At 51.4% G+C, this 24,031-nt stretch overlaps 10 protein-coding genes across 10 annotated transcripts; 6 read left to right on the top strand and 4 right to left on the bottom strand.

Annotated features, from left to right (window-relative positions):
• Window positions 1-244: 244 nt before the first annotated feature.
• Window positions 245-1,115, top strand: BDP81DRAFT_398311 (uncharacterized protein; the record flags this gene model as incomplete). The annotated part of the gene is made up of 2 exons (XM_060588437.1): window positions 245-862; window positions 927-1,115. 2 exons carry the CDS (start codon window positions 245-247, stop codon window positions 1,113-1,115), a joined length of 807 nt encoding a protein of 268 aa, XP_060440671.1.
• Window positions 1,116-1,509: 394 nt separating this feature from the next.
• Window positions 1,510-2,115, top strand: BDP81DRAFT_453417 (uncharacterized protein; the record flags this gene model as incomplete). The annotated part of the gene is made up of 1 exon (XM_060592838.1): window positions 1,510-2,115. One exon carries the CDS (start codon window positions 1,510-1,512, stop codon window positions 2,113-2,115), a length of 606 nt encoding a protein of 201 aa, XP_060440670.1.
• A 960-nt stretch (window positions 2,116-3,075) lies between these two features.
• On the top strand, window positions 3,076-4,354 carry BDP81DRAFT_474801 (uncharacterized protein; the record flags this gene model as incomplete). Its single annotated transcript, XM_060594707.1, has 2 exons — window positions 3,076-3,863; window positions 4,072-4,354. The coding sequence occupies 2 exons, from the start codon at window positions 3,076-3,078 to the stop codon at window positions 4,352-4,354; spliced, it is 1,071 nt and encodes a 356-aa protein (XP_060440669.1).
• A 182-nt stretch (window positions 4,355-4,536) lies between these two features.
• On the bottom strand, window positions 4,537-6,247 carry BDP81DRAFT_437193 (uncharacterized protein). Its single transcript, XM_060591201.1, has one exon. The coding sequence runs from the start codon at window positions 6,023-6,025 to the stop codon at window positions 4,742-4,744; it is 1,284 nt and encodes a 427-aa protein (XP_060440668.1). The 5' UTR covers window positions 6,026-6,247; the 3' UTR covers window positions 4,537-4,741.
• A 566-nt stretch (window positions 6,248-6,813) lies between these two features.
• BDP81DRAFT_398307 (HpcH/HpaI aldolase/citrate lyase family protein) lies at window positions 6,814-7,841 on the top strand (the record flags this gene model as incomplete). The annotated part of the gene is made up of 4 exons (XM_060588436.1): window positions 6,814-7,068; window positions 7,124-7,176; window positions 7,229-7,545; window positions 7,606-7,841. The coding sequence occupies 4 exons, from the start codon at window positions 6,814-6,816 to the stop codon at window positions 7,839-7,841; spliced, it is 861 nt and encodes a 286-aa protein (XP_060440667.1).
• A 187-nt stretch (window positions 7,842-8,028) lies between these two features.
• BDP81DRAFT_474799 (uncharacterized protein) lies at window positions 8,029-8,663 on the bottom strand (the record flags this gene model as incomplete). The annotated part of the gene is made up of 3 exons (XM_060594706.1): window positions 8,522-8,663; window positions 8,172-8,454; window positions 8,029-8,110 (listed from the first exon to the last, which is right to left on the bottom strand). The coding sequence occupies exons 1-3, from the start codon at window positions 8,583-8,585 to the stop codon at window positions 8,029-8,031; spliced, it is 429 nt and encodes a 142-aa protein (XP_060440666.1). The 5' UTR covers window positions 8,586-8,663.
• A 1,109-nt stretch (window positions 8,664-9,772) lies between these two features.
• On the top strand, window positions 9,773-12,910 carry BDP81DRAFT_453412 (uncharacterized protein; the record flags this gene model as incomplete). Its single annotated transcript, XM_060592837.1, has 1 exon — window positions 9,773-12,910. The coding sequence occupies one exon, from the start codon at window positions 9,773-9,775 to the stop codon at window positions 12,908-12,910; it is 3,138 nt and encodes a 1,045-aa protein (XP_060440665.1).
• Window positions 12,911-13,526: 616 nt separating this feature from the next.
• Window positions 13,527-15,793, top strand: BDP81DRAFT_500574 (GMC oxidoreductase). The gene is made up of 2 exons (XM_060595517.1): window positions 13,527-14,502; window positions 14,561-15,793. The coding sequence occupies exons 1-2, from the start codon at window positions 13,867-13,869 to the stop codon at window positions 15,563-15,565; spliced, it is 1,641 nt and encodes a 546-aa protein (XP_060440664.1). The 5' UTR covers window positions 13,527-13,866; the 3' UTR covers window positions 15,566-15,793.
• A 2,988-nt stretch (window positions 15,794-18,781) lies between these two features.
• Window positions 18,782-20,088, bottom strand: BDP81DRAFT_500569 (uncharacterized protein; the record flags this gene model as incomplete). Its single annotated transcript, XM_060595516.1, has 1 exon — window positions 18,782-20,088. One exon carries the CDS (start codon window positions 20,086-20,088, stop codon window positions 18,988-18,990), a length of 1,101 nt encoding a protein of 366 aa, XP_060440663.1. The 3' UTR covers window positions 18,782-18,987.
• A 1,978-nt stretch (window positions 20,089-22,066) lies between these two features.
• Window positions 22,067-22,710, bottom strand: BDP81DRAFT_357002 (uncharacterized protein; the record flags this gene model as incomplete). Its single annotated transcript, XM_060586323.1, has 1 exon — window positions 22,067-22,710. One exon carries the CDS (start codon window positions 22,708-22,710, stop codon window positions 22,078-22,080), a length of 633 nt encoding a protein of 210 aa, XP_060440662.1. The 3' UTR covers window positions 22,067-22,077.
• Window positions 22,711-24,031: the final 1,321 nt, after the last annotated feature.

Here is a 24,031-nt window from a genome sequence, read left to right as displayed (position 1 = left end):
CTTCCTTCCCCACCTTCAATTTATGGGCAGTGAATATTTGATCACAACTACAAAATTCTCGGGCCCGGGGGTCGATTCACCTTTTCCACCTTCACCCGGGACCCACCTCATCATCGGCCTCCTTGGCCTCCTGACTTCGTGTATACAACAACAAATTCAACGAAACTACCGCGTACGTGTCATCTCCAATAGGCTTCATCCATATTGACTCGTTTCATCCCAGCTAATACTTAACTACAGAACGATGTCTTACGAGCTCGAGTACAGCCTCGCACTGGCCATTGACAACGAGCAGGCCTCTGGCACAAGTCAAGAGGCTGTTCTCAACAATGGGAATATTGCTCTGGTCAACATTCGCCAGCGTTTTGACGTTAGTAACTTCGAGATTCCGCGGGCAACTAGACTGCTAGAACGCCTCTTCACCCTGGCCATCCTTAGAGAACAGGCCGCAGGCAACATCGACATCCCATCGCGCATTACCCGACTTACTAATACTTGGGAACGAATTGCCGCTCGACTTGGACGAAACGAGACACCGTTTCCCTCCAACGGCAACGGGAACAGCAATGACAATGCCGATACCAACGTCAATAGCGATACCGACACCAGTGGCAATAGCAACGACAATACCAACGATAACGATGCCCATGAGTCGCAGTTTAGCATGACTGAATCCACCGGATCAGGCGCAGCCATCGCTCAGGCTGTCGCCGTGTTAGCCCCTCCTGCCATGCCAGCAGTTGCTCTAAATGCCACTGCGCCTGCCAGGCGACGATATGACAGGAAGCGCGGCAAGGACCGGTATGGGTGTGAGCTCTGTGACCAGCCCCGGCACTATACTTCCAAGTGTTCGCTTGACCGGGTAAGTTCATTGGACCACCAGTCGTTATTAGAGCGAATCTTGAAAGCTAACATGGATGGAATAGCACAAGAAGAAACACCATGGGGTTCCGACCCCGGGCGACCTCCGCAAGGAGAGGAAGCTGACTGCAGAAGCGGTCTTAGGGGCTCGGGCCGATGGATACCAGGCCGATGAATACCAGACCGCTGGAGATCGGGATGCGGATGATGGGACCGTTAACGAGGAAACTGGAGACGAGATGGACTTGGAGTGACTTCGTGAATCCAGTGCTAGAGAAGACGAAGACAACCTACAAGATACCAAAGCAAATATTTCAGTGAGGACTGACTACCTCAGACCCGAACGCTCCTCGATATCCCTTTTGTGACTTTCCTCTCTCGATGGGCAAGAGTTGTCCTCGCAACTTCCGGTAACTGAGTGGGAAGGTTCACAAGTCGCAGGCTCCTTCCACAACATTTCCACCATGTCTCCCGCCTCATGGAATGATGCCCTTCAGCACTGGGGAGGACTGAATCAACAGTCCTGTGCCTCTCTCTCTCTCTACAACAGTTGTAGCTAACATAAAACAAAGGAAACAATCTTTCTCAATCAAAGTATTTCCAACACTCAAAGCCACATCAATATCCCAGGCCTACAAAGCAAGAACAATGGCCGAAGAAGCCTGCCCCCCTTCCAGCGGATCCTCGCCGGCGTCCTTGTCCGACGATGAGACCGAGGGAACAATGGCAGCTTCGAGAGCCGTCTCCGAGATGGGCGCATCTTCGACCCTTCCCATGGATATTGACGGCCAACAACCTCATGCCCCACGCCGAACCATCTCCTGCCGTCACTTCTACTTCCCCACGCCACAGGAGCAGCGCGAAGCAGAGCACCACAAGCAGCCGCAAGACACTAGCAAGGAAGTCGCGACCTACATCGTCAACAACATCGCTCCCGAGAAGCGCACCGACGCCGTCAAGACTATTGCCCGAGCCCTTGCGCTCCGCCGTCTCAAGGAGCAAGCGTATCAGAAGAACCAGCGCGAAAAGGAGAAGGAGGCGGAGGAGAACGACCAGATGACGATATCCAAGACAGCCTTCAAACTTCACATGGCACGAATCAAGGCGGCGCAGCAACTCTCCGCTAGCTGGATGGAGGATACGGTGGACTCGCTGGATGGGGATTCGATTCAGGCCCGCATCATCGACATGAGCTTGGAGGAGATTCACGATACGGCAGTGGCGTTTGAGAGGGGCAAAGATCCGGCTTTTTAGTACAGAGGAGGAATGGTCATGAGGTATCTCGGGTACGAGCGAGCGAGTGAGCATACGACAGGGTATGGATTGCCAGCATCGCGTAATCGGTAGCTTTATCTTGCATTAGCCTACGATTCTACAGCTCGTTGGACAGGTATCATCGAATTTCATTCGTGAGACCCGGAGCCGATGTTGCCTACTTGCTTGATACAAAGAGCTTCCACTTTCTAGATCGCGAAATCTGCCAGCAGTGGCTAACATCCAGATGCGTTCGACTGACTGCTCATCTTTCGCCCCATCGTCGAAATGGAGGTGTGAAATTGCCATGTTCGTGAGGCCTTCACGATTCAGTCCTTCTTTTTCAGGCAGTCACAGACGATAGGCATAAAAGGGGAAAGAGCGCACCTCCCACGGTGGGCCTCTTCACCTTCCACCTGAAGGAACGAAGTAGAGGCCCGGCCCTTCCTTAGATATCTCACATTTGAAGGTCACATGACCCGTCGACAACTCACCTTCACTCTCATCCTCAACCTTTCCACCTCACTCAACCAATTCATATTGCCCTACTTATTCACTAAGAGCCGAAGACTATTGCGGAAATCTTTTCTAGCCTTCGCCGAGGCCCTCTTACCGCGCCATTCTTATCAAAGGCCTTCATTCTTTCTATTCTAATCAGCCGCTTTGCTCTCTCCCTTCGACGCTTCACACAACCACGGCTTCCCGAGCTTCTTATCAGATCGCGAAATAGGTATCAAACTTCCCTCAATTTCCTATAATCGGTGTCGACATTACTCTCTCTAACAACACAACTTCTCACAGCCCCAACTTTCCACTATTCTCCAAGAGGCACAAATTCCTCAATACCCGAGCGTCTTCACCGCGCCGCGAGCTTTACTTTCCGGCAGAATTTTACTCCAACTCGCATAGCTTGGCCCTCTCATCGCATTCAGGCATTCAGACACCAAAGATTGGCCCAAAATGGCGAAAGATTCAGTTATCCCGATTTTCTCCTCTCCTGAAGACGAAGCCGCGATCGTTCCGTTGTCTCACAAGTCGAGCTCGAGACTGGCCAAGCTTTCTCCTTCCATCGAGAGAAAGAAGAGAAAGAAGTCGAAGCAAGGAGACGAGACCCCAGAGTCTCCAAAGTCTTTCAAGAAGCCCAAAATCAAGTTCCGCCCCTCGAGCAGCAAGCACCAGAAGAGGGGCAGCCCCAAGCCCATGACACCGTCCCCACTCGCAACATATCCCCTAGCTCGTAGGCCCAGTCACAGCTTTATAAAGCGCTCGACCATCGATAAAGAACGAAAGCCTACCGAACCAGACGTTGAGCCGCTTGTGACCGTCGAGGCTGGTGACACCGTCGAGGCAGATGACGCCAACTCGGAAGACAAGCCTATGGCTAGCACATCACACACAGGAAACTCGATCGCTGATCAGGCCTACGCGATCCCCGAGCAGCCCATAAGAGACAAGGCCAATCCCGACCTCAGCACCCAGCTTGCCCAGAAACTCGAGCCATCCACCCATGTGCCTGGGAAAGAGACACTGACAGATGATGATAACTGCTACATCTCCAAGGCTGCCTTCAACCTCCTCACAAGCCGCCATGTGACCTTGCAGCACATGGTCATGACGTTCATCGACTCTGTGAACGACTTGCAGACCACAAGCAAGGTTGACAGGAACATTCGCGACGGAATTCTTGCCGAGGCCAAGTCTCTCCAAATGGGTATCAAGGCAGTTTCCAATGCTGCATTCCAGCTTCCGTACGCCAATCGAACTGGCGCCGCCGCCAGAGCAGCTGCAGACAATACTGTTGGCATCCCTATCACAGGGAAGTTGGTTCGAACCGTAGGGTCCTGTGGTTAACGAAGTATCAATATCTCTGTATTGATTGATTCTGCGTAAGGAGTAGAAGGGAGATTCCAACCGGAGGTTGGGTGGGTAGTCGAGGTCTAAGTGTACCCCCTCGAGGTGGCCCATGCTCTGCCCCTACTCGCGGCCGAATTGGACTTCCAATCCGACAAATACCCTTGCAACCATCGATAAGTTCAACGAGAAGAAGAGAATTAACGCTGCAGTCAAGGCAGCCGCCGCCGCGCAGCAGGCTGCGGAAGAGGGGGCAGAGATGGCAGACAACGACGGCTCTGAGATTGAAGTCGAACCCGAGGATGAAGAGGAAGTGGAAGACATCGAGGAGGAGCAGACGGCCAACACTGATGGGGAACCAATGGATGAGTCGGAACAAATGGGCTAGCGGTCACCAAGCTCTAAGCCTTCAGACACACCTCTCCTCGGATAGCTTGAGGTGACACATGGTATACTGGTATAAAAGGTCAGTAAGGATGCACTGGTTTTGGAGTGCCTAGCTCCGAAAGTAGTGATCGGGCACAGCGAGTTATGGTATCCTGGATACGTGATTCAGGATGTGTACTCTAGCCAGAAATATGACTTTGGGATTCACGAGACGCCTGCTCCCATACTGCCAGTGACGGCCCCAACAGATCAGCCATGCCAGGGCTGAGGGCATCTTTAAGTTAAAATCCTGTTTCTTTCTCCCAACGCGCCCTCCATCGCAGGATTCCCGTGTCACATAAACGGAAGGCTAGAGAGAACAAACTAACTAAAATGGCAGAAATCTAAGTCAACTATTGTTGACCATGACCACAGAATCCTCAATAGCCCTCTTCAGCTTGTCCCTCGGAAAACCCGGTCCTTTCATAAGACACACCGCGCATCTCGACAAATTAGCAATCAGCAGCGTATTATTCAACTGCACCGTGAACGCCTTTTTTGACCGCCTCTGTAATGTTTGCGGGAAATAATCCACAAAACTCCAGCTCTCCGACGCCAAAGACCGTTTCTTACCCGAGGCCAACTTCAACGGCCCACTCAACGTCAGCCCCAACGTCTCCTTATCCACGACCCGAGCACCCAAAGCAATAAGCTGCCTCTCAACACCAGCAACACCTAGAAACCACGTCTGTCGAGCGTCCGCCAGTGCAGTCTTCTCGAAAAGGTCAAAGTTCCCTGGCGACAGGTCCTCTAAGCTGAACTCGTCGCCGTACCACCGTCCACCCATGGGTAATTCCGCCGCTTGTTGGAGCTCGTGCTGCCCTGGTCCAACGAGCCACCTCATCTTTGTGATCAGATCGTCTCTTTCGCGGTATTTGAGTGTTGAGCTGAAGATGCGAGGTTCCTCTCCGTGGGGGAGGGGTGACTCGAGGGACTTGCTGAGGACGAGGTAGCCTAGGGTAAAGCACGTGTGCGTGAGGCGGAAACTGAACAAGTCTGGACTGAGGGAGGTTGTTGAGCCGCAATGGAAGGTTCCGAGGGTTGGGGGTAGTGAGGTTGGGCGGCAGGCTAGGGATGTTAGGTGGGAGAGGATTTGGTCGTCTGGTGTGGGGGTTGGAGGTTCTGGTGCTGGGATGTTTGCCTGCGGACTCGATGCCACGTGGGCTGTGTCTTCAACACCGGCATCCTTCACTTGCATACCCGGAGAATTATCGTTCTCTGGAGAGGGACTAGGTACCGAGGCAAGTTTCGTTTCTCTGAGCTTCTTCTTCCTCCTCTTCGGAAGCTCATCCTCCAACGCCACAGCATCGTCTGCAAGTGCCAACACGTGCGCCACCATCTCTTGGATACGCGTCAAGACCCCAATCTCCTGCTTCAGCGCTTCAATGTCCAGCATCCAGTCGACCAACTCAACCACAGCGGAGCTCATCTTGGCGACCGTGGTTTCCAGGTGCTGCAGGCGGTGTGCCTGGATCTCTTCTGCCGCCTGCTTGCGCTTGCGGAAGACTTTTTGCGCTTCGCGGTTACGTTCTCGGCGCATCTGAGGGGCCTTGTTAGTCGGAATGCGCCGATGACATGAGACAACTCGAACTTGGAGACTACGAAAGTTGCATGAAAATAAGTCTGGCAACATGGGCTTGAGGTTTTTGGAGTGACAGCTTAAGTGAGATGACAACAAAGGGGGACCTCGGAAGTCCCTCCAACTCCTTCGGCAGCGGATTTATGACATAAAAGTTCCCGACGCCTGTCAGATTTTAGTCTAGCATCTCAAGCCACCACAATGTCTCGAAAGCCGACTAGCTTGATCCAAACGCCCTTCCACGGTGCTAGGGCCTCATGAATACTTCGAAACAGCATCTAAAGAATCTGAGAATAGAAACAGCGAGGTGCAGTTATGTGCAGATCACCCAAGATGCTCACTTTGAGCAGGTTGCCGAGGTGCCTCGGCTCATCTAGAAGTACACGGTAGTTATCGAACGGTCGATATGTGAAGTCGCTCATCCTACTGCTTAGGTTCTTTTGTGTTAGACTTTATTACCGATGCGTTTCGGGGTCACTTTACCGTGCGGTGCGCTAACATAATGCCTGTAGAGTTTCCCACGTATCAACGAGTGACATCAAGTTCTTACTACGTCTTGTCGGACATCTCCAAGAACGGAGCCCGCATCAACTGAGATTCTAGGCCCGGGATTGCACCAGCTTGTATTCCAGTCCAAAAGACCGGAAGCTGCCTTGACGTTATCACGTAAACCGGGCTGCGCATTGATGTTGGAGGTTCGAAGGGCGTGAGACGTTGAAGAAGGATGTTCACTGAGATAGGTTATAAGAAGATTCCAACATGCCATTTGGTGTCCTATTTGATTCTGATCATCAACTACTTAACTTTCATCATCACTTCGAGAGACAGGTAGCACCTCCAACATGGCAAACCCCGGTGAAGAATACAAGACTGCCTCTTCTCAGGGAACGGCGGCATACGCTGCGCCTTCGCTTTTCCAGCCTCATAAGGCGCGTCAAGCAATTCGAGACGCTCACGCAAAGAAGATCCCGCCACTCCTTTGCTACTATGCAGGGTTGAGCTCCATTCCTATTACCCGGTACTTAGCACCCATGGGCTTCGACGCCGTGTGGATCGATTGGGAGCATACTCCATGCAACACGGAAACCATGACGACGGTATGTTTGAGTTGCAGCCCTCCAGTATCCGAAAGATTGTTCTGACGTCGCTTAGATGGTTCACGAGGCTTCTTTCATGAGCCAAGGCCGCACCATTCCATTCGTTCGGTATGTCTGGCTGAGATTTCTTCAGATTCTTATGCTGATCTTCATTGGGCAGCCTCCCTGGTCACGATCACGCTGCTATTGGGTATGCTCTGGATGCCGGCGCTAGTATCGTCATCCCTCAGGTCGAAACGGTTGAGCAAGCAAAACATGCTATCTCCGCTGCGAAGTTCGGCACCGCGCAGAACGGCACGCGATCGCTTCCGCCTTTCCGCCTTGTACCTGGTTTCACCGATATCCCGTACGACCACCGCGATCTACACAAGTGTCTCAATGACCAAGCCGCCATCATGATTCAAATCGAGTCAGAACAAGCCGTCAAGAACCTCGACGAGATTCGACCGCGTGTGGTTCTGACATCGACATTGTCTGGTTTGGCACCCTTGATGCCCGAGTCAGTATGAACCTCGAAGCAAAAATGGGAGAAAATAGGCGCTTCGGAGCCTGAATGGGTCATGGTGTCGAAGCTGTTCTTTGATACCATCGATAAGCACGATAAACCCTATGCTGGATTTGCGTTCGGTGGTCCTCCTTATGGGAGTCCCGAAGTACTGAAGAAGGCTGCGGAGCGAATGAGTCTGGTGATGATCTCGGCTGATGTGGTTCACTTGGGTGCTATGGCGCAGGACTTGCAGCAGGCAAGGGAACTGATCGGAAAGACGAGGTAGGTGTACGTGGAAGAAACCGAGCAGGGAGTGCATAGAGTTGTGGGGTTTGCAGTAGAAGAGCATGTTTGGATTGAAGGGACTGAGTTTTGAAAATCATATATGCTGGTATTAATGCATGTACTAGTCCTGCTACTGTCTTATGCCTCGTTTTAATCGTATGCTGAGCTCAGCCCTTCTGGTCAAATTTCTAGCAATTGGCAACGACATCCTGTCCAGCCTTGACAGACTTGTCAAGTCCCGCTTGCGCATCAGCGACAGCTTGGTCGCTCCTACATGTAGTGTTAGCCATCGCAATTCTGAACTTGCATACAACGAGGAAAGGGCACTTACGCATCACCACCAGAAAGAGCGGTGCCAGCCGCAGCCAGGCCAGCCGCAACCTCGTCACGGCTGGCCGCGGGTGGTGCATCGCCGCTGACAATGGACTTTGCAATTTGTGAGATGCCGCCTCGTGCTTGTTGGAGGCCAGCGTTGGCAGCGTCCTGAACTGTGGTGTCGGTGATTTGGGAGACGGCGTCTTCGGTGTTGCCGAGGGCGCCTAGGATCTGGAGTCGTGCGACGTTGCATGAGAGGCTGCCGAGGTTTCCAAGAAGCTGACGTCTTTCGATGCTTCCTAAAGGCGGTAATCTGATTAGAAAAAGCTTGGATGGCCGTAGATTTCGGAAGATGAAATTACTCACTTGCGCTGGCGAGAGTGGCGCTGGTGGCCATCAGGAAAGTGACGAGAACTTGTTGGGCGTACATTTTGGATGACTTGGGATGAATCAAAGGGGTATCTTGGCAAAAAACGTGAAAGTGAACACAGAGTACTTTGAATAAGCTTAAATAAAGATGACACCAGGTCTAAAGAAGAAAAGTTGCTGTATCGGATGGCAGTTTCGTTGTTGATGAGTTGAAACTTAGTGACAAGAGCTGACAGCGACGCGACAGGTGCCATCTTATAGTTGAGTTGACAGAAGCGCTGCATCGTGTGGCCTGAGATGATGCGATGACCGCCTTGGAAGGCCTGAAAGATGGCTGAGCACCTGTGCCACCTGGGCATGACCGGTTTCGAAGATCGAACGAAGTTTCAAAACATGGGAATGAAGCGACCCTGCGAGCTCCTCGGATGAACCCCCTGTTCTCCTTGGCCAGGGTCTCTGGTGTATTTGGTGGGGATGCCAGGGAGGAGGAACTCCAAAATCCCACGCTTGGAAACCATCGCCAATTCGATTCGTCGGGGGGGAGTATTTGAACCTCCTTGAAGATCAAACCACCTGGCGGGGGATATGCAGTCAAAGAAATATCGCGATTGGTTGCTCATCTTCTCTTCAGGGGATATGATCTCCGGATCCGACACTCTTCCATGGACGGCGCAACTGAATTTCACATCATAAATCCAAATGTTAAGGCCCACGAAGTCGCTTCGGTATCCCACGTCATAAAATAGCATTCGCCTGTTAGCGCGTTTTACCTAGTCTTATAGAGCACCTCTTAAGCTCAATACCGATCGTTGCTGGTTGAAGAGTCTCCCCCCATTTTAAGATTGGGCTCTTGTGGACACTCATCTTTTAACCTTAGTACACTTCTGCACTGCTGCCGCTAGCAATTTAGTCGATAAACCGTCAAATGCTTTTAATGACACTCCAAAGAGCACAGGAGTATTGAGCAACGACTTTGATAGCCTTTTGCGATGGAGACAAAGTATCTCCAATGTCCTCCAGTTACTTCGCTGCTGTTGATGAAATGATGCACATAAGACGCTCTCAGCTCTTAGTGGTGGACTGAAGATCTGGCTTAGCTGCATGGAACCGAACCAATCATGTTCCCTCCCAAGATAACAAATCATCTTCTTTTCGAATGACTTGAGCTCAGCTGACGATCGCCGCCCCGACCTTGGCATCCAACTACATCTTGCCCGACGCGCGCCTCTACCACGCAGCCGACTTAAGATGTGGCTTATTGACACAGATAGCCTCAAACTCGTCGAGGTGCAGGGCGACCCCCAGGAGGAGTATGCGATATTGTCTCACACCTGGGGCAGCGACGAAGTCACGTTCCAAAGCTTCCAAGCCCTCGGTTTGGCCTCGGACACGGCACCCGGTCCGGGGTCGGGCTCCGCGGATGCGGCCGACCAGATCCGCTCCACCAACGGCTTCCGCAAGATACGAGATGCAGCAAATCTGGCCAAGAGGCATCGTCACCGCTTCCTCTGGGCCGATACGTGCTGCATAGACAAGACTAGCAGCGCCGAGTTGTCGGAATCCATCAACTCCATGTACCGTTGGTACGAGAAGGCCGCCATCTGTTACGCTTTCCTCTCTGACGTGGAACCTGTTTCCGGGCAGAGCCCGTTTGCCAAGGATTCGAGTTTTCAGAATAGCCGATGGTTTACTCGAGGATGGACGCTGCAGGAACTCATCGCGCCAAAGACTGTTGAGTTTTATGCTGGGGACTGGTCTTACATCAACACGAAGCAGTCGAGAAAAAATTTTTGCCAACTGCTTGCTAGAATTACTGGCATTGACGAGCAGGTGCTCTCTGGGACATCTTTCTTGAGCGACATCAGCGTTGCAAATAAGATGCGATGGGCTGGACATCGGCAGACGACACGCCCGGAAGACAAAGCATACTGTTTGATAGGATTGTTCAAGGTGAACATGCCCCTGCTCTACGGCGAAGGTGACAGAGCTTTCACCCGTCTACAAGAAGAGATTCTCAAAGAGAGCGATGACCAGTCCTTATTTCTCTGGGGGATGCCGGCGGACACTCAGCCCGACTCGGACGACTTGTTTGGCTTGCTTGCGCGTTCGCCAAGCTCGTTCTCAATGGTAGATTTTGACCATGTTCGACCTCTGCCTCCGTCAGAATCCCAAGATAGTGCGCCAACCAGTGTCACTAATCAAGGGCTCAGAACAAATATACTTCTCATCCCACGACAGACAGATGGCGATGAGTACTACGCTCTTTTGGACTGCATTGTCTCTAAACCTGAATTTGTCACCGAGGAACTGAGCCCTTGCATCATTCTTCAACGCCTTTGGAGTGACCAGTTTGCAAGGGTTGCTTCTGAAGAGGGCTCCGTAATTCTTTTCCCTCTAGACCACTTCGATGACACTGAGGGAACTTACGAGAACATCTACGTCAAGGAGAATCCGTTCTACGCTCTTCCTGAACTGAGTGTCAGGACAAGGCTTCGGCCCAGCTCGAAGGATTCTGTTTCACACTTGGCCTTCACCATTCACGAAGCATATCCTCCGGAAAGATGGGATACCACTCTGTCCGTAATTCGGACCAAAGAACCACAGTCGAATCGCGCAATGGTCGTTTTGCGTTTCATGTCGCTTGAGCAGAGTCAGCGATCAGTTGTAGACGTTGCCATTGGGCTCCGTCGAGTCCGGAGACGGTGGGAAGTCTGTTATGAGAAGCACCCTTACACCGGTAACAGCCTCGAGTCTGTCTATCTGGAGTTTCCGCAAATTGCCACTGCTTCGGAAGGCGGTGCAGCGTACCAAAACTCCAAAGGCTTGGGGTTCATCACTATCGACGCCAAAGAGTCCCAAAGAAGAGGCCGACGTTTCATCCAGTTGGAGGTTTCTGGTACATCTGAACTTCTCTTTGCTCCAAGTGATGAGGGTACTCTACCAAGTACAACTGGAAGGATAGTAGAGCCGCCAGAACCTGTGGTAATGTTTGACGAGGTCGGCGCCGTCACACGCTGTTGTTGCTACCAAGACAGGTTTACCCTCATGCTTTCTCCGACACTTTCCATACAGGGAGGGGTGAGAACAAAGATGGAAGTCAACATCGCTGTTCGATTCGGAAATGAGCTTCACGCTGTCAAGATTGAGCAAAGCAAGCCGTACGCCGATTTGATTCGGGCTGTTCGGGCGCGAAATGATAGGGACGTCCAGGCTCTCGTGAAACAAAGAAGAGGTATTCTCGAGCTGCAGACAGAAGAGTTTGACAATTTCAGAGCTATCCACTGGGCCGCAACTCTTGGTTCACTGTCGATGCTCAAGACGTTGATGAAGCTACGTGTGGATACCACAAGCCGAACCCGAAGTGGTTTTATGGCTGTCCATCTCGCAGTACTTAACGGGCACTTCAACCTTGCTGCATATCTGTTAGAGGAAGAGAGAGAGTCAAATCTCAAGAAACGACCTGATATCCTACAAGGGATCACAACAGAGGTCTTGCAAGCGGATGACGAGATCGAGTTTTACTCTGGAACAGACCCCGACATTCTACACAAGTTCACAACCAAAAGACTCGAGACGATTCTTCATCTCTTCTCCGCCTATGCGCCTACCGGACTGGCAAATCACAGAATACGGAAGATTATTGACCTGATCAAAGAGGACTTCCTCGGTTCACACTCGTTCCCACACATCAACGACCTGGGCGAACTTCCACTCCATCGGGCAGCAGCCACCGGCAACATGCAAGCGGTAGATGCACTGACCAAAATGATGGGCACGACCAAGCACATTGACGCCAGAGACAATGCCGGACGATCTGTGCTCTTCCACGCTGCGTGCGGTGGCAACAAGGAGGTTATCCGCGGCCTCGCCGACCTGGGTGCCTCGATAGACGTCGGCGACGATTACGGTCGCAGCCCGTTACACGCCGCCGTCATGGCCGACCAACCATCAGCTGCCAACGCGCTTCTCAAATTGGGGGCGAAAGCGGACAATGTCACCCATGCACTCGGTTTGACCCCCTTGCATTTCGCATGTCTTTATGGATCTATCGGCTGCACCTACGAGCTCCTGAAGAGTGACGGGTCAGGACCAGCGGACTTCAATTGGTGGTCAAGCGGCGAATACGTTTTCTTCCAGCCGATACATCTGGCTGTGGCTAATGACCACATTGAGATTGTGACTCGGCTTGTGATGCTGGGATGCGACCTAGAAGGCCGGTGCAACGGGTATCTGAAGCTTGAGAAAACTGATGTTCCCGACGGCCGAGTGGGCAGATTGGTAAGGCTAGATTCACCGTTGACAGCTCTCGATCTAGCCATTGTTCTTGGCAAGAAGGATATGCTGCCAGAGCTACAGCAGACCAATGCTGCTCGACGGTACGAGTAGAGACTACCTGGGAGTTTTCAGGCTTGAAGGCAGGACTAGCCGAGCCGTGAGATTATCTCGGACTTCGCGTAGGAGCATAGAAGCTTAATCTTAAGCGTGTCTGACCGCAAGTAACCGGTCAGAACAATACCTAAGAGCGGGTTAATGTTCATCCCAACGGCCTCTCAGGCTCTCAACAATCCGTACCATAATGGATTCGAAAGTTTCCTGATGGTAGCAATAAAGGAGCAAAAGTGCCCGGCGCAGCCTCCCATAGCCTCATTCGACAAATCTCAACCGATGTTTCATTGGCCGCCAACTTCATGACCAAGCGATTTGACATGGTCGCGGTACCCTTCGGATGGTGAATAACATCAGGTTTTGCTGAAGAAGAGACCCTTCAGCCAACGACACAGCAAGACTACTGCGAAAACTCCATTTCGCCCAGCCTTTTTCTCCACATAGTCCGCTTCGAACTGCCCTGCCATCGCCATCATGCTCGCTTTCCAAGAAGCTCGCTTAACACTGCTGTTGCTACTTGAGGGAGACAAGTCCGGCTTGGCGGGTTGAATTTGAGTTCGCCAAAACATGCGGTATGAGGTATTTTACTAAAGAAAAACAGAAAGTTTACACGATCTGCTTTGTCAGTTGCCTAATGCAATGGAGACCCTCGTGTTCAGCCTCCGCTGCCCAGTATGCTTATATTGCGAGATCCACCAAATTGCAACCATCCTTCCCATATCCAGTTAGCTCTACCCAGTTTTGCGGAGTGCCAGCTTTCCAGTACCGAGATTTGATAGTTGGACAAGTTTAGACGAGGATTATCAATCGCATCTTATCAATCTCATCGCTCGAATCATGTAAGTAGTTAATAGCTCTGTCCTCTTGCCCGACGTCGTACGGTTCTCGGTTCTTCAAACTCTTGGTTGAGTGTCTGTCCTTGCTTCTTTGAACTCCATCCCTCTCTTTTATCCACCATGAAGTTCATCACCTTGAGCTCGGCGCTCCTTGCGCTGAGCGAGACGGCAGCAGCCCGCCTGAGCCTCCGGAGCAACACCACGACTACCCGCAACACTACCTACGACTACATCGTCGCGGGCGGTGGCACTGCGGGTATCGTGGCCGCCGAACGCCTCGCCAACTCGGGACGCAGCGTGCTCCTGATCGAGCGCGGCGGCACCTCCTTCTACATGATCGGCAACAACAAGACTATGCCGTGGAACAACACCGTTACCATGTACGATGTTCCCGGTATGGCTGACTTCACCGGTGCCTCGCCGGACCTCCAGTACTGCAGAGATCTCGCCATTGCCGCGGGATGTCTGCTCGGTGGCTCCACGATGCTTAACGCGATCATGTACATCAAGCCTCGCTCCGCTGACTTCGCGACATGGCCTGAGGAGTGGCATTGGGAGAATGGTGTCTCGGATGCCGCGGAGGAGTTCTACAAGCGTCTCCCCGGATCTATCCTGGCGTCGGAGAATGGCAATCGTTACGACGACGGTGCCTTTGAGGTTATGTCCAAGTTCTTGGATGCTCATGGCTGGAGCGAGCAAGATGCTCTGAACGACCCTGAGTCCAAGGAGCTCATGTACTCGCACCCTGCGTGGTCGGTAGGTGGCAACATTTCCAACCTACTCATCATGAATGTTGCTAACACACCTATCTTAGATCGCTCACGGCCTGCGTGACAGCCCCGTCCGCGCAATCCTCCCCAACTTCACCCTGGAACTCCACTCCATGGTCCTCCGCGTCATCCGCGACGGCAGCCTCGTCACCGGCGTTGAGGTCGAGCACGACGGGGTAGCCCGCGAGATCATTAAGCTCAGCAAGGGTGGATCCCTCATCCTCGCCGCCGGCTCTCACTCCACCCCTCGCGTCCTCTTCAACTCCGGCATCGGCCCCGCCAAGCAGATCGACATCGTCGCCTCCGGCACCACCAACATCCAGTTGCCGCCCAAGGAGCAGTGGATCGACCTTCCCGTCGGCGAGAACCTCAAGGACCACGGCATCGCGACCGTCACCTTCACCACAAAGGAGGAGCTCATTGCGCTCCCTAAGACTGCGTGGACTGACCCTGACCAAGAGACTGTTGACCTCTTTGCTCAAGGCAGCGGTCTCATGGCCCAGGCTGGTCAACGTCTGAACTTCTGGACCAGCGTTAACACTACCGACGGTGCTACTCGTCACGTTCAGGGTACTGTCCGTGCAGACAGCAACAACACCATCGGCGTCAAGGTCTACCTGACCCATGGCACCACCTCCACCGGTACCGTTGAGATCACGCCCAGCGGAGCGACCAACATGACCAAGAACCCCCTCATGCACACTGAAGGCGATAAGGAGGCTCTCACCACCTTCGTCGACCAGCTCCTCCAGTGGGCTCGCGAACCCAACAGCATCCTCACCGTCCCTGAGAACGCTACCGCTGAAGCGCTGGTGGCTGCTATCGGTGGTGGAAGCCATTACCTGGGCACTACTCAGATGGGTACCGCCAACGATGGCAAGAGCGTTGTCGACCCTGATACCAAGGTTTGGGGCACTGACAACCTCTTCGTTGTGGATGCTAGCATGCACCCCGAGGTTCCTACCGGTAACACACAGGCCCCCATCATGGTGGCTGCTGCTTATGCCGCCAAGAGAATCTTGGATCTTGGCCTCAACCTTGGCTGCTAGATTAACTCACGATCACCAGATAAGGTGGCGATTGAGATTAAGTTTGGGATGTGATACCCCATTTGTACAAATAAACAACACATGGAGTTGCCAGTACTCGTAAAGTTTCAATGTTAATCCCGTAGAACATACTCTTCCTCACTTCCCTTGAGTGCACAGACAGTACGTCATTGTAATATTGTTGGGATGGTTTCTGTCGTCATAGATCAGATGCGAAAACCCTCTTCTATATGAAGTAATGACAAACAGACGCAAAACCATGCTTTACTCCCCGACTAACGGTGGGAAGAAGCCCAGGCGTCCGGAGAATTGCAGGACTGCATCACGAGATTGATGAGTTCTCCAGTGCTCAGATATTTCCCCCATCTCGGCTACTGTTATGTCATACCCGTAAATCTCGATCTAATATCCTATAATGCAGTCTTCCGGCTCCTTATATCAGAATCCGAATTCAGTTGCGCTGTGCTAAAACTACCTACCTCGAGACAGTAATCTCCTTGGAATCTCAAACGTTTATTTTAGACATAAGCATGTACTAGGCGCTCTACAGGACTACCATTGTCGGAACATGTTATTCAGCGCATTAGAATGAGGGATTTGCAAGAGAAGGATGGGCGTACATCATATTCAAATAATGTCGTATGGTCACAATGTGGGCATCGAGATGTTTGATAGAGAACGGTTCTCCATTGAAAGTAGAGAATAGGTAAGAGGCTTGCTCTGAAATAGGTGATGCGAGCGAGTGTGGGCCTCGGTGATTATGTAACCGAGGTCACGTGACGGGTAGTGAGGCCACAGATGGTTGAAGCCATCACGACAAATAAAAAGCCAGAATGAAATGTTAGGCTTGTGTCAATTCCGCAGATGTGCTCCATGTTATGACAATGCATCTAAGCCCTGGACAAGGTCTCAATCCTCGTCGGCTTTCTCCATGTTTTGTGACTTGTTGTGCTCCTTCATTATCTGGAACTTGATGAGCACCATTTCATTATCCCATCGAGTGCTGACTGACGCCATTTTTGCCAAGGGCGGGGTAGAGCCAATTAGGGGTTGGAAATCTATAGAGTTAACCAATAGGGTTACAGTACCTCTATTGCCTACATATTCTGCGTATGCCAGAGGTACCAACAATTCCCCTGGGTACATAAAGGTACGTTACAGTCTAAGCAGCCCTTCCTCGTATATTTACGCCGCGTGAGGGTATTCCCAGATATCTCGCCTAGAGTCTGGCGGTTTCTTATTGCCCTCAGATTACTACAATAAGAGCAAGGCGAATTAACCTTCCGTGACCCTTTTGTATGCTGTTCCCAGCCAGCTTTCCAGCAGCTGGCCCGGCTGGCCCGGCGGGCTGGCTGGGCTGGGCGGGCTGTGCCTCGGGAACCAATGCGTATGGGCCCTTTCCGTGTACGTGCCACAGCCACCGTATACAGTAGCCAGACTGGGCAAGGATCCAGATCTTATACCCAGTTGGGATGGGTTTCGTTTTAATCGTCGTTGTCTCAAGAGACCGACCCTCAAATCGGACCATAGCCTCGTCAACTGTAAGATCTGAACCAGTTGTATAAAAGGAATCCCCAGTCTTTTGGATATGGGCTGACCACTGGTTAAGCTTTTGGTATACATCGGGCATTCGATCCCGGGTCTGGCCCCGGCCCCCTCGTTGGCTGGGCTGGACGGGCTGGCTCGGCTGGCTCGGCTGGGCCTGGCTGGCCTGCGCCCGGCCCCGGCCCCGGCCCTGGCCCCCGCGCTGGACGGGCTGGACGGGCTCGTCGGGCTGGCTGGGCTGGAATTCCGCAGTATTGAATATCCGCAGTCGCCGGAACAGTAGTTGGAAACGGTCCCGGGATATAAACCGCGTAAATAGGTGGATGGGATCCTCCCTCTGCTGTTGGGTTGACCAGTAGGTTGATAATCTAGATTCCCTATGGATCCCTATATATAATAAGATCCCGAGGAAGAGGTAGATCTCTTCTATTGAGGTCTCCCGCCACTTATACACTCTAGACGTTCTAAGCCAGGGGCCCTCTTTAGACGACGGCGGTGCTGTATTCGTCCACTGGGCCCACTGCTCCACGAGGTCTTGCGGAACGTATTGGAGGAATAGTTCCAGCGGGCTTGCCGGCAGCCCCCGGACCTCTTGGGCCCGGGCTGGTACTTCAAAGGGCCGGAAGGAGCCCGGAGGGCCATGCTCGGTAGCCGGAGGTTCACAGGGCCGGACTGTGGCTTCGTCACAGCCGTCTGGCTTACAAGCTGTATTACAAGCAGCAGCTAGGTCTTCTGGGTAGACCTCAACTACTATAGTGCTGAGTACAGAAGTAACAGAAGTTTTAGAAGCAATAGAGGTATTGGAAGCAATAGAGGTATCAGAATCACTAGAAGACATTGCAGCATCAATTGAAATGCTAGTAATAGTAGTGATAACAGGTAAAAGAGCATAGTGGTAAATGTTGTATCGTCAATGTACCCCTTTAAATGCGGGGTAATAAAGTGTAAATAGTGGGGATTTTGGGGCTTGGCAAAAATGGCGTCAGTCAGCACTCGATGGGATACCTCTGCTCAAGTAAAGATTCCCGATTCGTAGCGTCAAGTACGATTGCAAGTGCATCGTCCGAAGCCACATCTACCGCTCGTTGCACAACTCGTGGGTTTCTTCGCTCGAGCTTCGCCTTGGTGTATGCCGCGCATCTCCGGGAGAGATGAAAGAGACATTCATCATCACAGGAGCTGTTGAACTGTCTGACGCGAATTTCGTACAGATGGGATGTACTGTCCATGATATCGTGCAGCCTACGTCGTGCTGAGCGGTTGAGACTTGGAACTGTGTCGTCGTTCAGCTCGGACATGAGCGCCCACGTAGCCAGTCTAAGAACATTATCAAAATTTCCGTTCCCATGAACGTTGAAATTCGCGTACAAGTTCCATTCAGGCCCCGAAGGATCACCGATGTCAGAAGCAGCCGAGGACGGAAGAAGCGGCGGGGCGAGTAAGATGATTGATATCTCTCTGCACATTTTCTGCGAGTAGGAATACGGCGAGTCGGTGCCTTTGCTCACAATCTCATACGACCGATTAAGTTTCAATATATCACAAAGCGAGGTAGCAAGTGGAAGACATGTATAGTAGAAAGTGGCTTGATTCCTCTAAGTGGAAGATCCGTATGAGGGTCATATCACCGTACAAGACGGGTAATCGGCTTGTGGAAAGCGGTATCGTACGGCAGTAACCGGCAGCGCCACGTGTGGCGCTGCGACACAATACGAATGGAAGAGTGAATGAATCCACTAGCTTCCTCTGGAAACTTGCTGGGTAGGAACTTTCGGGTTCCGGGGGTTTGGTTTTATTACGCCAAGACTTCATCAAGTCATTCCCCAGTCGAATGCTTTGCTCAGAGTCCCTTGACGACTCTGGGACGCTGAGAAGTTTCAAGATTCGAATCCTAAGTCGTTGTATTGCGCCAGTGTTCTCAGTGCCGTTGACGGCGAGAAAGGTGTCGACACTCTCTCCAGATTGGGGGTATTTACACCGCAAGATGGCGGCTCACAGTCGAAGTCTTCAGGAGAAATCGGCGCCGGAAGCCCCCGATCAAAACAATATTGTAGTGACAACTCGAGCATGGTGGCCCACAATCGTCTTCTGAGTTCGAGTTCCGTTGTTGGCATCGAAGGACACCGCTGTCTCGGATCTCGGTACAAGCCCATTTGCATCCCAATCGGCACCATGCCAAGGCTTCGCGAGGGTTCAAATAGTTGAGCCTTGGGCGAATGTATGGCACTGATGTGTCGGGCTAGGGCGAGTAGACAAAGACCTTGGGCCACGTTGAGGTCGCTCAATGGGCCGGGCTGCATTTGCTGAGCTATCAGATCTTCCGCCTTGTCGAACCACAGCCTTACGCGATGCTGTAAAGACGTAGCCCAAGCTAACCCGGAGCCTTGGAAGTCTTCCGTCTGCTGACCATACCGAGTACTAGATCCTAAAGCGAAAACCAGCAACAGCTTGGAGACGAAGAGGTTATCTAGTATTGTCGCCGAAGATCCACGATTCTCCCAGAACTGATTGTGATTGTCGAGGAAGCTCTGAATCTCAAGAATGTCGGAAACTGATCCGAAAGTCCTGAAATAGGCGCTGATCAAAACGTCGCAGGTTTCTCTTTTGGGTATCAGACATGTAACCCAAATTGCTGAAGACAGACCCTTCGGTATCCAGGGTAGTTCTTTCCCATCTCCTTTATCGCCCTCTCGCTGACTTTCTTGTTCCGATATCACAACTTTGTTGGAAAGAGCCCCTCGTGAGGATTCTGGTTGCAAGTATTGTTGGCTGTTGGTCTGCTCCAGTACCCCAGACTGTTTGCCGAGACGTTGAGCGAAAGCGCGGACGCGCCGCGCCAGGGTAGAGTTTGTGGACGGGAGAAAGATGGGGGAATAGCAACCGGGCAGGCCAACTTGAGGTGGTAATAGGGGTCGCCTCAGCCACAATCTGATAGGCCATATCGGGTGCCCAGCCACAGGACCTGGGCCCAGGCCCATCGAGTTGTGGCAACTTGTTGATAAGAAACCTGACAGAATCCATGCATGCTTCTACGCGAGTCATGGACATAACCCATTCGGAATGGTCTGACCATCACGAAACAGGCCAGACTGTCATTTCCACCTGTTCCTAGCTCTGCAAGACTTATTAGGATAGCATTAGGCCCACAAGCCTGTGGTGATTCCATCCACTCTTTAGTACGAATAGACGCTCTTTTCTGCTCACTCAGATATGCATATTCCGCTGGCCACCCTGACTAACCGTCAAAACCCATGTTATCTGTAGACATCTTCCCGCAAGTTCTTGAAGGCTAAATTGACGGTCCATGCTGTAGCTGTAAGTCTGGTAAAAGAGGACTTAGACTTGCCCGTGTAAGACGGCAGCTACCAACGTTGAGCTAATTTTGACAAATTGAACTTTTCGGCAATGATGGATGGTTTCAGTTCATCGCTCTACGGTTAGCTTTCTGCTAAAGAAAAGTCACACCTGCGAGGCATCTAAGTAACAAGGACACTGAAACCATCAATTGTTAAGGATATTATTAACACTTTGTAGACATAATATCATACTCCCTAGGGTGCCGGCGGCAAACACCGAGTAGTGTCTACGATCGCCGTTCCCAACTTCATTACACAATACATGTATGCATGCATAGCCAGATGAGCTGCTGCCAATCTCTCTATTCGTGTCGCTGCCCTTTTCGGCGCTGCGTCGAGTCTTACGATGCATACCTTACGACGTATCCAGACCTGGCGAGGATGATCTGCCTCCCTTACCTACCTACTTGTCAGTCATAAATGGCACCGTCGTCCATTGTATGATGTGCCAGGCTCGGGACTAGTCAATCTTGCTGTTGTGCTTGTTTGGCAGCTAACCTCTGAGGTGCACTTTACTCCGGAGGTAAGAATGTCCATAGCAGGATCGGCCCTTCGCAACGTTAAAAACCGTCTCTGTCGATTTGAATTATCACAATACGAAGATGTAGCCACGCCGCCACAGTTTTCGGAGTTGTCTCTTTAAGTATAAATGGCTGTCCAAAGTACCAGAGTCAAAGACGTTTAAGACAAAGAGATTCCACTATCCCATCAAGTGTGGGATGGCGACAGTACATGCGAGTCCGGGTCAGCAGCAATTATACGTTCATCAGTCCATGTCCCTATTTCACTTATACCCGTCCATCAAACATCTAAAAGGGAGCAGTCTTGTATAAAGACTGGAGATGTATGTACTGTCGCCATTACGCACTCAAAGGAGACATCCACAAACTTCAACTAAGCATGACCCCTAAGCCTCCACCGCCCAAGCACCCAGCTCCACTCCAGAAAATACACTGAAGTTGTAAAGCCTAGCTATCTGACAGTAGGGTCAACTAACACAAGTAGGTGATCGAACCTATAGATCGCATATTGTACGCGGTTCTTAAACGTAATTTGCTTAACGGATCAGCTGCTCAGAGGTCATGGTGATCAGCCTTAGGCTCAGCATGACAGTTCTCAGTAAACGTAGGCGGAGAGTGGTACAAATACCATTTTATTCCTGAAGAGCTATGGACTCCTAGCCTTGAGAAAGGCTCAGGTCACACTATATACAAGTCATACAGAACCATTACTTTATAGATGAGCGTTGGTTCCTGACACACCAAGAGCGCTCATCCTGAGGTTGGATGCACGCTCACTCTAGTATTCACTGAGTGCTCATCATCCTTCCTTGCTAGTGCTCATTTCTTAACGTCATGTGACCTGTAAAAGAGTCCTTTCGTTCCTGAGCAGTCCCCGTTGTTCCCGTGATCCTGCAGGATAAATGTCTTGTCGTAGCCGCTTGACGCCAGAGTGGGTCGGTCAACTGTCATCCCTGCATAACGGGTCGGAACCAACGTCTTGGGACTCGCTCAGAATTAAACCCAAGCCCAGGAGTATGCGTTCAGGTTTCCGAAACCACCGGAGAAGACACAGGCTATTGTAATGTTAGATTGATTCTGCAGTATTGTTTCATCCTATATCCTTACTCTTGAGGTAATGGCCTCCTGCGAAGTTGAAGAGGTTGCTGCTGAAGAAGGGTGTCGATCCGCCAATTCCCTCATCGACTTCGCCAGGTTCTCCGAGGTAACGGATCTTGTCGACTTGGATCGGGTTGCGGTTCACATCATAAACGATTGTCCCAAGGTGATGGTTTCCTCCACTCTTAACTGTCGTGGAAGTGCAGCCTTCCTTGTTTCCGTCTGGGCTTGTCTTCCACAACACAAGGTCACCAACGGGAATGCATTTGGCGTAGCTCTTTCCGGAGCTGAGGCGACGCTGGACACAGATTTCGCTGGCGCCGCAAGGTGTGTCCGTAATCTTCTCACGGTTGCTGCGAGGGTTGGCAACGCAAAAGCTACGAATCGTGTTGGATTTGAAGCAGATCGAGCGGTCATAAGTCTGTCCAGCAGGACAAGCGGTGTTGGGGAGCGTGTCTCTAGCGACGAGATCGGTCAAGTTTGCGTTCAGCGGTTCCAACTCGGGGGGAGTGATGTCGACATAGCTGAGCGTGTGCTCGGGCGAGCCAGTCAGATCTCTGACTTGAGCGAGAGGTCCAGCTGCGCAAGCAGCGGCAAAGACAGTGGTGAAAAGAATGTACTTCATGTTGAGTGGAAAAGATCTTCGGATAAGCGATTGAGATAGACGTGAGTGTGATGAGGTGCTCATGAAGCTGAAGGATGGAATATTGAAGGTCTTTATATATTCTCATGCCAACTCGATTCAACGCCTGTTGGAGTTGATCCCTTTAGGCTCACAGCTGTTTACCATTGAAGAGAAGACACTGGTTCCGGATATCCGAACATCATCACCGAAACTTTCGTCTTATGGCGTAGTTGGTTGCCCCGACCTGCTTGCATCATGAAGAATACTCTATCTAAGTTCTCGGTATTTCGGTCTACGTCATGCTGCACAAGCTCTGCTCTTTTGTGTTCGTAAGTAATTAGCGTTTCTCAATTTGATAAATTTTGCTGGCGTCCTCGTCCACGATCTGGTTGAAAAGTTGTTATAGCAGTTGAACTAGCTCTAACTGAATTGGAGTCATAGTTCAAGTAGTAGACCCATAAATACGAGCAGATTGAGGCAACTAACTACATCACGAGACAAAAGTTTTAATAACAATAACTTCAGCACCATCATTCTTTTTCTTATTGAACAGCTATGCGCCAAAAGGGATTAAGTACAACGGGGATGGCACCGACCACAACACCGCGCACCCTGCCCCCGTCGCCCGCACGTTAGAACACAAGGGGACAATCACAGAGACTGCACTCAACCAGCCTTGAGGGAACACACTGAGTACTGCTTCGTAGAGTAATAGGAAAAGGTAGTGGACCTACTCGTTGTGTCAGTATCAGTAGCAAGGGCGGTGTGGCATGCTGCGTTGCGCGTAGTCGGAAGTTGCGGATGAACGGTGATTAGACGGTGCTTTCAAAAGTTTATATCGTCACTTTCGAGTCACGAACGGACCCCATGTTTTGCAGTAGCTTGTTCATTGCTTATTGGGGGCTGCCCCACGAATCAGACAATACTGACATGCTCTAAGTTGCGGACGTCCAGATTAGGACTTTGCTTCTCGGGCAGAGTAGGAAGGCCTTGTCTGAGTGAATACAAACGTGAGAGTTAACACTGCGCTCTTCAACAATAGGAGAGAAGTTGCAAGAGTTGCAAATACATTTGCACTATACTGGCATCTTGACATAACGGCTCTTCTCATAAAATCAAAGGCTTGTTTTCAGCGCTCAAGAGACATAAAAAATCATGCGCCGGGGTAGGCTATCATGGTTAATTATCGGATGAACACAACTCGGGGAAATCTTTCCCATTGTGGACCGTGGACGATATTTAGCATTGCAAAGGAATGATGCTTTTCATGGTTTAAGTTATGTTGAGTGAGGTGCTGTCATCAATAAAGTAACTTTGAAGC

This window comes from Colletotrichum phormii (genome assembly GCF_030913505.1).
Source record: "Colletotrichum phormii strain CBS 102054 chromosome Unknown BDP81scaffold_23, whole genome shotgun sequence".
NCBI classification, from domain to species: domain Eukaryota; kingdom Fungi; phylum Ascomycota; class Sordariomycetes; order Glomerellales; family Glomerellaceae; genus Colletotrichum; species Colletotrichum phormii.
Note: the sequence above shows the minus strand (reverse complement) of the source record. Positions and strands in the feature narration are given on the sequence as shown.

Excerpts from the sequence above, each read along its gene's own strand:
- BDP81DRAFT_437193 (XM_060591201.1), bottom strand. The coding sequence starts at position 6,025 with ATGTTGCCAGACTTATTTTCATGCAACTTTCGTAGTCTCCAAGTTCGA.
- BDP81DRAFT_500574 (XM_060595517.1), top strand. The coding sequence starts at position 13,867 with ATGAAGTTCATCACCTTGAGCTCGGCGCTCCTTGCGCTGAGCGAGACG. Across the intron at positions 14,503-14,560 it reads ACTCGCACCCTGCGTGGTCG|ATCGCTCACGGCCTGCGTGA; the intron begins GTAGGTGGCAAC and ends CACCTATCTTAG.